Source organism: Amblyomma americanum, chromosome 9, assembly GCF_052857255.1.
Source record: "Amblyomma americanum isolate KBUSLIRL-KWMA chromosome 9, ASM5285725v1, whole genome shotgun sequence".
NCBI lineage: Eukaryota > Metazoa > Arthropoda > Arachnida > Ixodida > Ixodidae > Amblyomma > Amblyomma americanum.
Window position 1 is genome coordinate 20649073 of NC_135505.1, and position 11306 is coordinate 20660378.

Genomic DNA, 11306 nt, shown 5'->3' on the forward strand with positions numbered 1-11306 from the left:
CAACCAAAAAGCATTAAAACCGTAAAAATCCAGAAAAAAGCACGTGAGACAAGGAAACCATCTAAAAGGCATTGTGCACTCAACCTTTCATATTAAACATTGGAAAAACCACAGCACCTGTACACGTGTTCCTATAAGGAAAAACTTTCCTAAAAAGGCTTCTTCGCTTTTATACAAGAAAATAGAAGCATCGCTAACGGCACTCAGGCCCGTTTTCCTAATCAAAAAGGCTTCTTTTATTTCGCGGGACACTCGATCCCGGCCTCTACCTAAAACTACAGTTCATTCAAGAATGGGCCCGCAGGTGCTTTGTTCACAGTCCTTACAGTGAAGAGGCAGATTAGAACCTGTTCCTGTCACCATCGAACGCTCATGCTCCCTCAACCTTTCATTTAGGCAACGCCCCGTCTGTCCAATATACACTTTCCCACACGCGAGTGGGATCTGATAAACTCCTTCATCGCATTCTACGTACCTATGGGCATGCCTGGTTCCGCAGGTTTTTTCCTTTCTTTTTTCTGAGTTTACACGAGGACATAATGAGGCCAGCTTACAGGGAGCAGAGAATACAAATGGAACTTTGTATTTTGATGCAACTTTTTTCAGGTTATGGGCAACGCGGTGGGAGTATGGTACCACTTCTAACCTAATTCTATCCTCAACAGGCATAGGCTCTTTACGTCCCACGCCTTTTATACTGTGAAGAAGGGACTCCACCACACTAGTCAGGACAGACTGAGGGAATCCTGCATCCTGAAGCCTTACCATCTGCAAGTGGAAGCCCCTTTCCATGGTATGACAACAGGATTTCGCAATGGCGGCGTTTAAACCAGAGGTAGCGATGGCTCGCTTCACTGTCTTAGAGTGTGCCGATTCATATGACAAAGAACTTCACAGTATAAAAGGCGTGGAACGTAAACAGCCTATGCCTGTTGAGGATAGAATTAGACCAGAAGTGGTGCCCTACTCCAACCGCGCTGCCCATAACCTGAAAAAAGTTGCATCAAAATACAAAGTTCCAGTTGTATTCTCTGCTCCCTGTAAGCTGGCCTCATTATGTCCTCGTGTAAACTCAGAAAAAGAAAGGAACAAACCTGCGGAACCAGGCATGCCCATAGGTACGTAGAATGCGATTGTCAAGATATCGTGGTCGGCTGTGGTGTTGGTTGGCGCCGAAGTTACAATTAATCGGGCCAACCTGCCCACCATTGCACTCTCCGTAAGTTCGGAGGGGGAGGAGCGACAAACTTCTCCACCCCGCGTGCGAAAGATTGTGATTCGACTGCTGACCGGCGATAGGGGCCACGTCTGATTAGTCGTTGACCGGAGGCATAAGGCGTAGGCAAGTTCCGTAGCGAATTAATTTAATTAGGCAAACAACAACCAAGTATTACAATATGCCCGACAAGGTAGCGCCGTACACTGACGTGACGCAAATAACACAAGCACCAATTGAACACGTTAACACAACAATTAACACAAAGAAAGAAACATCAGGGCGATTGCTATACAAAAATGTTACGAGACCAAAGGGGTACAACGAGAAACACAGAAAGCAAAAATACAAAGATAAAAGAGTCGAAGTGAGTGGTGAGAAACGATGGCTTAGCTGCGGAATGGCAAGGTCGGGTCGCAGGGAGCGTCGGGCTGCGGTTGCTCGTCGCGGGGCTGATGGGGGCTTGCGGATACGGGCGAACTTGGGCCTCGCGTCTTCGGGATCACCGTCGCCGCGCTCTACGCGTCAGATCTCCGCCTAGGCTCCTTGCCGACCACTTCCCTGGCTGACCTCACTCACGACCGCACGCACCGAAATCTCCAGACCAACTGCCAGCGCGCGGCGTTCCCGTCGCCCCCTTCGCATGGCAAAGAATGGAAAAAAAAAACACAGGAAAAAAAAAGACTTCAGGAGCCACGCACAAAGGAATGCAGCTCCCAAAAAGAAAAAAAGAACACATGAAGGAATGTCGAAAGAATTCGGCACAATGCCTTAAACCCACGAGGAGTCATTGGGGGCCGCGAACAGTGCCGGGGCATTCAATCCGCTTCTGCTGTTCCCAACACGTGCAAGTGCTTGCCACCTGTATGGCAACAATGCTAGGAGGGGGGGGGGGGGGGTAGTTTTGAATGACCCCTCCAGCGCTATGGTGAGAATGCCGTTCCCCCGCGGGGAGGGGGGAAAAGTCGTCGACGCCGCTCCGCGACATGTTTCTGGGAAACAAAGGTCAAACAAAAGGACAGGGCAGGCATGAACTTTGTGACACAACCCCCACGAAAAGAATGATATTTTCAATAACATTCACAAACAAAAAACAAATTTCGTGCATGCACACACGCTCCTGGCGGACAAGCCACCTCAGATGAAAGACGCGCACATCACTGTCACCAGCGCACACCACCTCGTCGTATCACCAGTTCTCCACGAAGGCTCGCAGGATAGCGCACCGACACACGCCTCACGCACTGCCACACCTCACGCAGTCACGTCCCAGTTAGTCAAAACAGTTAGACACTGCACATTCGGTCGTAACAGTCCAACACTGAAACACGACCACACGCAAACATTTTGCGCTGCATAACATTTCAAAACACTACCAACAATGCACAAAATAACAATAAAAAGAAATTTCTAGCTAAGAGTGAAACTGGGCCGTCGCAACGCGTTTAGTTCACCCCATGGCTATTCACACCCGGCTGAGGAAGTCTGCGCCGACGTTATCTTTTCCCTTAATGCTCTCGACCCCGAAGTCGTACTCCTGTAGGAGCAGCGCCCAGCGAAGCAGCCGTGAATTCATAAACTGAGCCTCGTTCAGATATTTCAGTGGCTGATGATCTGTCTGGACGGTGAATCGTTTGCCGTAGAGGTAGAAATTGAAGCGCTTGATAGCCCATACAATGGCCAAGCACTCCTTCTCAACTGCTGCGTACGCCTTCTCTCTGGGAAGTAGCTTGCGACTCGCGTACGCGACGGGATGCAGAAGTCCGTCTTTTTCCTGCAACAGTACTGCCCCAACCCCTTGATCTGAGGCGTCGGTACGGAGTACAAATGGCTTGCTGAAATCCGCAACCTGTAGGATGGGGGCCTCTGAGAGCAGTTGTTTCAGGCTGTTAAAGGCTTGTTCTTCGTTATCCCCCCACCTAACGCTGTTTGGTGCGAATTTTTTGGTAAGGTCTGTCAGAGGTGCGGCAACAGTTGCGTAACTCGGGATGAATTCACGATAGTATCCCGCTAGGCCCAAAAAGGCTCGTACTTGGCGTTTGGTTATCGGTCGTGGGGCTTGGCGGATCCTGTCCAGTGTTGATTCCATCGGGCCAAGGGTCCCCTTTCCAATCGTGTGAACGAGAAAACACAGTTGATCGACGCCGAGTTCGCATTTCTTCGGGTGTATGGTCCTGCTCCAGTGACTTGACATGGTCCTCCCACGACTCGGTCGCTACGAGCAGGTCGTCGTAGTAATGATAGACGTTGTCTATCCCGTCTAGGAGCTTCCTCATCGGTTTAGCAAAGACGGCTGGGGCGGTCTTGATGCCGAAAGGCATGTTCCTGAATTGGTAAAGGCCACTGGGAGCCGAAAACGCCGTCTTTTCCCTTGAGTGATCGTCCAGGGGGACCTGCCAATAGCCCTTCGCGAGGTCCATCTTGGAGAAATTTTTGCCTCCTACCTCCGCGATGAGGCAGTCGGCGCGGGGGATCGGTTCGGCGTCGGCGACCAGTACCTCATTTAATCTCCTGAAATCTACGCAAAAGCGGTTCGAACCGTCGGGCTTCTTTATCAGGACTGTTGGGGCATTATACGGTGAGCGTGACTTCTCGATCACGCCCATCCGCAGCATCGCGGCAACCTCCCTCTCAACTTCCTGACGCACTGCGAAGGGAAGCGGGTACTGCTTGACCTGGATGGGCTTGTTGGTGGTAGCCCATACAAAAATGTCCTATGGCCGGCTATAGGATTTTGGCCCAAATAGCTATAAACCTTTCCTATTTCTGTCTATAGCTGTATATACAGGCTGATATATTTTTCTATAGAGAGCTTAAGAAAGTTGCATGGTTCCAAAGCTATAGATTTAGTGGCATAGATTTTTCAATAGCTGGCAATAAGCACCTCTGTAGGTGCTTATAGACGTTCATAAAAGGCCATAGACGGACATAGCTTTTTCCACAGACGCCCATAGGACGTTTTTGTATAGGAGTGGTCAAGTTGCACACGGCCCACGTGGTGTATCCGTGCCGATCGGAAAACAGCTCCTTATGTCGAGAAATGAGGGACCGCAGCTCCAGTGCCTGTGGTGGGGTCAGTTTCTCGGACGCCGCGACATCGCGGTGGTCGGCTTGTTCCCCGAGAGTCCACACCAGCGCCCCATCGTCTATATTGGAGGCTACCGCCGCAACCACCGGCACGTGAGAGTCGATTTCAGGGACCCGGCTGAAGTATTTTTTCAGCATATTGACATGGAATGTTTTTTGGGTAGCCCTCAACATCTAACACGTAGTCGACTTCTCCCTTTTTCCCTTTAACCACATAGGGGCCCTTCCATTTCATCGTGAGCTTATTGTGCTCGGTGGGGAGCAGTAAGAGCACCTGCTCTCCAACCTGTAATGTCCTCGATTTAGACCCGCGGTCTTAATACCGCTTGTATCGCTCACCTGCCTCTTCTAGAGCTTCATGTGCCATCTGACAGGTCGTTTCGAGCCTCTCTCGCAGGTCCATCACATACTGGTAGGCCGTCTTGGTCTCCTCTTCCAGTTTGTCCCCCGTCCACAATTCCTTCAGTATAGTGAGGGGGCCTCGCACGTTCCGCCCGTACAAAAGCTCGAACGGGGAGAATCGAGTGCTTGCCTGGGGGACCTCCCTGTAGGCGAACAAAAGCGGCTCGATAAACCGATCCCACTCCTTGGGCTGTTCTGTGCAAATGCGGCGGAGCATCTTCTTGAGCGTCCCGTTGAGCCTTTCCACAAGGCCGTTGGCCATCGGGTGGTAGGGCGAGGTGGTCTGCAGGCGAAGAGACAGCAGACGGCCCACTTCTGCCATGAGTTCCGAGGTGAAATTCGACCCTCGGTCGCTCAACATCTCCTCCGGAACACCCACTCGGGCGAAAATTTGTAAGAGAGCCTCGGCCACCCGCTCGGTCTCGATGCTGGGCAGGGCGACGGCCTCTGGGAACCGGGACGCATAGTCGATTAGCGTCATGATGTAGCGATTCCCCTTCCGAGTTGTGGGCTTGAGGAGCCCAATAATATCGATAGCCACCCGGCGAAACGGCGTGTCAACCAGAGGCATTTTCTCAAGGGGCACCTTTTTGACTGATCCCCGTGGGGCTGTCTTCTGGCAGCTGTCGCACGACGCCACAAACCGACTAGCGTCACCATGCACGCCGGGCCAGAAGAACTCAGCCAGAATGCGGTCACAAGTCTTTTTGTGCCCCAAATGACCTGCCATCAGTCCGCAGTGCGCGAGGCGGAGAACCTTGTTTCGGTGCTGAAAGGGGACAACCAGCTGTAAAGTACCCGAGCCTGACTCTGGTAGGAACTGGCGATAGAGCATGTCATCTCTTAGCAGAAAGGTGTACGTGCCCCCTCCCTTGCACCGGACCTTTCCCTCTTCCCTCTGCATCTGAAAACAACGCCGGAGGGTCTCGTCCGCTTGTTGGTCTCGGCTAATCTGCGTCGGGGTGACTTCTGCCATCGCGGTTGGTACTCGTAACTTGCGGAACGTCTCCGACGATTGCTGCCTGGACTGTTGACGAGTGGTCACGGCCGCCGCGGGTGCGGGCTCGTCCGGGGTACTTGGCTGTCCCTGTATGGGACCCGATGCACCCGCTTCGGCCCCTTCGATACTCAGGGCTATTCCCCTCCAAGTCGCGTCGGGCTCGGACGGATGCCTGGCGCCGTCGATATTCCCGAGAATTAGGTCGAACAGTGGCGATTCCATGCATCCGGCCAGCACCCCTCCCCTAAAGTAAGGTGTGTCAACTTGAATTCGCGCCTCGGGGAGCGTTTTGACCGAGCGGTCCACCAGGTAAACGGCTCGGTGTCGGCCAGTAAGTTGGGACTTTGTTACAAGGTCTCGGTTGACAATTACAATGTTACACCCCGTGTCTCTCAACACCTTTATCCTCTGCCCAGCAATGAGGCCTTCAATGACGGGAAGGACCCTGGACTCTTGGGCACTGCCGAGGTTCACCACTGGCAGGAACTGGCCATCTTTCAGCTCTGGATAGCCGTTTTGAATGCAGGCCGACACGTCCTTTGCTCCAGGGCGTGCCCGGTTGCCCTGCTCAGGATTTCTCCGGCTCTCCTTGCAATGCGCCGCGACGTGCCCCGGTCACGCGCAAATGTAGCAGCGTGGTGTGGATGATACTGCCGCGGGTAGCGGTTTTCCCTGGTGGCCCTTGCGGCCAGCCTCGGAGGACTTGTCTACGGGCCGGTCCTCACGTTTCATTTCACGCCGGCCAAAGTATGTGGACCCCCTAGCAGTGACATAGTTGTCTGCCCTTTGTAGTAGCTCATTCTGATCGCCTGCCGTTTTCTCCTTCAGGAAGGCAGCCATCGACGGCGTGCAGTTCTCTAGAAACTGCTCCCTCAAAAGGAGGCTCTTGATACCCTCGTAGGTCTGCTCGCACGTAGAGAGCTGTACCCACCGCTCCCAGTAATTCTCTAATCGGGAGAAGAACTGGAACGGGGTTTCGTGCTCGTGGGGGGCTTCTGTCCGGAACTTCTGTCGAAATCCCTCCTCCGTCAAGCGGAAACGAAGCAGAAGAACTCGCTTGACCTTGTCATAGTCTACCGCATCCGCTCCCGGCATGCGGCCAAAAACGCTCAACGCCTCTCCCGCAAGGCACGTGCTAAGGGCAGTAGCCCACTGGTCTCGCGGCCACTTCTGCGCCTCTGCGACTCGTTCAAACCATGTCAGGCAGGCGTCCAAGTCGTCCGTTTTATCGTTAAACGGCGCCATTAGCTTATGTGGACTGACGACCGTGAAACGCGATGTAGGTTCGCTTTTAACCGAAGCGGAATCTGAACCAGCGCTGGAGAATTTGTAGTTCAGCGTTCAGTTCAAGCATTCGAGAATTTGTAGTTCAGCGTTCAGTTCAAGCATTCGACGAGCGGAGAGCGCCTTCTCCCTTTCTTCCTCCTCGAGCAGCCGCTGCTCTTCTTTCATGCGCTCGCGCTGTTTCGCGCGCTCATCTCTGAGGAATTCTTGGAGGGCGACCCCCTCGAAGCCTAGCTGCTTCCCGAGACCAATTATTTTTTCTAACTCTGCCATTGCACCAACGGTTCTTTGTTCTCAGTTCTGACAGTACGTGAGATATTACTTGAACGCTATGCCTCGCGGTCACGGCCAATCGTGGTAAGCAAGTCCTGTCGCGGACGCCAGTTTGTCAAGATATCGTGGGCGGCTGTGGTGTTGGTTGGCGCCGAAGTTACAATTAATCGGGCGAACTTGCCCACCACTGCACTCTCCGTAAGTTCGGAGGAGGAGGAGCGACAAACTTCTCCACCCCGCGTGCGAAAGATTGTGATTCGACTGCTGACCGGCGATAGGGGCCACGCCTGATTAGTCGTTGACCGGAGGCATGAGGCGTAGGCAAGTTCGGTAGCGAATTAATTTAATTAGGCAAACAACAACCAAGTATTACAATAGGCCCGACAAGGTAGCGCCGTACACTGACGTGACGCAAATAACACAAGCACCAATTGAGCACGTTAACACAACAATTAACACAAAGAAAGAAACATCAGGGCGATTGCTATACAAAAATGTTACGAGACCAAAGGATTACAACGAGAAACACAGAAAGCAAAAATACAAAGATAAAAGAGTTGAAGTGAGTGGTGAGAAACGATGGCTTAGCTGCGGAGTGGCAAGATCGGGTCGCAGGGAGCGTCGGGCTGCGGTTGCTCGTCGCGGGGCTGATGGTGGCTTGCGGATACGGGCGAACTTGGGCCTCGCGTCTTCGGGACCACCGTCGCCGCGCTCTACGCGTCAGATCTCCGCCTAGGCTCCTTGCCGACCACTTCCCTGGCTGACCTCACTCACGACCGCACGCACCGAAATCTCCAGACCAACTGCCAGCGCGCGGCGTTCCCGTCGCCCCCTTAGCATGGCAAAGAATGGAAAAAACAACAACACAGGGGAAAAAAAGACTTCAGGAGCCACGCACAAAGGAATGCAGCTCCCAAAAAGAAAAAAAGAACACATGAAGGAATGTCGAAAGAATTCGGCACAATGCCTTAAACCCACGAGGAGTCATTGGGGGCCGCGAACAGTGCCGGGGCATTCAATTCGCTTCTGCTGTTCCCAACACGTGCAAGTGCTTGCCACCTGTATGGCAACAATGCTAGGAGGGGGGGTGGGGGGGGAGTAGTTTTGGGTGACACCTCCAGCGCAATGGTGAGAATGCCGTTCCCCCGAAGTCGTCGACGCCGCTCCGCGACATGTTTCTGGGAAACAAAGGTCAAAGCTGGACAGGGCAGGCATGAACTTTGTGACAGCGGTGAAGGAGTTGTTTATCAGATCCCACTCGCGTGTGGGAAAGTGTATACTGGACAGACGGGGCGTTGGCTAAATGAAAGGTTGAGGGAGCATGAGCGTTCGATGGGGACAGGAACAGGTTCTAATCTGCCTCTTCACTGTAAGGACTGTGAACAAAGCACCTGCGGGCCCATTCTTGAATGAACTGTAGTTTTAGGTAGAGGCCGGGATCGAGTGTCCCGCGAATTAAAAGAAGCCTTTTTGATTAGGAAAACGGGCCTGAGTGCCGTTAGCGATGCTTCTATATTCTTGTATAAAAGCGAAGAAGCCTTTTTATTAAAGTGTTTCCTTATAGGAACACGTGTACAGGTGCTGTGGTTTTTCCAATGTTTAATCTGAGAGGTTGAGTGCACAATGCCTTTTAGATGGTTTCCTTGTCTCACGTGATTTTTTCTGGATTTTTACGGTTTTAATGCTTTTTGGTTGGTCGTCATTCTTTCAGATCCAAATCAGTCATGTTTCTTTGGCCCTTTACACCACGTGTCATGCCTGTTATTGTTCCTTCTCCGATCTTATCGTTTTTAACTAAGTCATGTTTTTAGAGCTTTTTTCTTTTATCGCTTTTGTGGCCCTACTCATCATTCTGACGTTTGCTGCAGCTGATAGGTGGTGTGACGTTGAACCTATATATTATGTGTTTCTTTCAATAAAAAATCAGTTGTCAGTAGCGCGTTGTCTTGCCCACCTTTCTTGTGATTGTCTCTTATTTTTGCGCTAACATTTGTACATAGAACTATGCACCAACTGGCCCCGCAACAAGTGTTACTTGAGCACCCGCTTGATCACGGCATCGGTAAAGACAAGAGATGCAGACGTCGCTGAGGAAGTGGCGATCGCACTAGCCTGCGACGGCACGAAGGCAAATATAATAATTAGTGACAGCAAAACGGCTATACGGAACCTAGCGAAAGGAAGAGTCTCTGTCGAGGCGAAGAAAATCCTCGAATCAAGAGAGATCACACGTAAGATCACAATCAAATGGTCCCCAGGCCAAGAATCGGTGTCTGGAAACGAAGCCGCTCACCCGAGATATCTACTACCGGACGAGCACAGAAAGGCTCGACAACCCAGAACACGAGGAGACGCTAAACACATACAACGACAGCTGCGAATACTACAAGCTCAGCACGAAAATATTCCCAACACCACACAAAAAACTAAACAACGGAGAGGACAAAAGCCTTCGAAGGCTGCAGGCTGGAAACTACCCCAACCCCGTATGGCTACACGACCTCAAGATCGATGACAGAGACCACGATAAATGTAAACATTGGGGACAGAGAGGCACACTAGACCACAAGCTTCAAGAGCTGGAATGACAACAAACGGCCGCTGTTTGTGAAGCGAAAGCTTTATTGGCTGCAAACTCGCGATTTCGCCGTGGCGGTACTCCATCGAGGCACGTGACGTCACAACGCGCGCCTCGCCGCCGCCGCCGTTTGGTAGGACGTGACACCGCGTTCCTCGTCGTTGAGCTCGCCTCCGCTCGCTTCGACAGCTGCGTCGCATGCGTGATAAGATGTCACAGGATTGAATAGGAGAGCTGGCGTGCGCTGCAACCACAGTTGAGGCGACAGCATGGACGGCGACAATTCTGATAAGCTGGAGGAGAGGCCTGGAATCGACAGCGGAACGAGATAAGGAAACGAATCGCCCCGGAAACAGACGAACAGCGCGCCGAACGACTGGCTAAACGCCGCCGTGAACATGCCGCCGCGAGACGGGCACGTTTAACGTCCGGTGTCTCGACTGCTAGCAGCAGCGACAGCAGCCGGAGGAGAGACCCAAGTCCTGCTTCACTGAAGACGGTCCGTGATGAACGATGGAATGCGACAAGGAGACTTCAGCGGCGGGCTCGAGAAACCGAAGAACAACGTGCCGTTAGCCTAGAGAATAGACGTAAGAGTGACGCGACCCCTTCAATCCTTGGATAGCCTCGGTGCTGAAATCAAACATGGACCTACAGGTCATTCTGGACGTTTATGCCTGTGCTTCATACGTTGTGGAATATGTGCACAAGACCAACCGGGGAGTTTCACACTTGCTTTCGCTACATATATCCTGGCATTGCCGAGCTAAGCCACTGCTGTTTTTTTGTCATGCCTCACGTGACCTAAACACTTGACGCATGTTCTAAACCAGCAAATCTGTAGAGGTGGTCTTCGTGATACAGAAACACTAGTAAGGCTCACCCATGGCGTGAAGTTTCTCTATGTTCTCGGCGGTGTCCACGTCTGGGTTGGAGGCCTGCAAACAGCTGGCCACCAAGTTGAGCGGGCCTGTTTCAGCCGCGACGGCCACCGCGTACGAGAAGTCACCTTCGCCTACCAGCAGGCAAACCATGTCGACTGCGCAAGGCAGCGCTTCACACAAGCAGAGGCCCAATCCGCTCGCGGTCACGACAACACTTGAAATCACCACGGCTCATGTGCGTGTCACGACGCTCGCCGGCGGCTGTACGCAGCGGATCAACAACGCCAGCCCTGTGTCAGCTTCAAACAGCTGAGTCACCTACTGTTTACCTTGCACAGCACCCAGACACGGTTATGACACCTAATTACCTTGCCACTTACGCCGACAACACCCGTCACCAACCTCACATCACCATCGACCATGCAACAACAAACCCGCGTGCGCGCTAATGTCGATGCCGTTGGCAACAGCTGGTCATGTTTGTTTACACGCAAGCACTGCGTTGCGATGCGAACATAGAAAAGTTTAAACTCCAACGAAGAATCATTTTCCAGGGTTCTTTGCTAAATTCAGGGAGCACAC

At 52.4% G+C, this 11306-nt stretch overlaps 1 protein-coding gene across 3 annotated transcripts in view; it reads right to left on the bottom strand.

Annotated features, from left to right (window-relative positions):
• PheRS-m (Phenylalanyl-tRNA synthetase, mitochondrial) overlaps positions 1-11306 on the bottom strand; it is a 76385-nt gene that overhangs the window by 64380 nt on the left and 699 nt on the right. The window contains exon 1 of one of the 3 annotated variants that reach the window (XM_077638357.1): positions 10724-11166. The exons of the other annotated variants lie outside the window; for them this stretch is intronic. Within the exon in view, the coding sequence (XP_077494483.1) occupies positions 10724-10874 (151 nt within the window). The 5' untranslated portion in view covers positions 10875-11166. Of the gene's footprint in view, positions 1-10723; positions 11167-11306 lie in introns of those variants that run through there. 3 annotated transcript variants of the gene reach the window in all.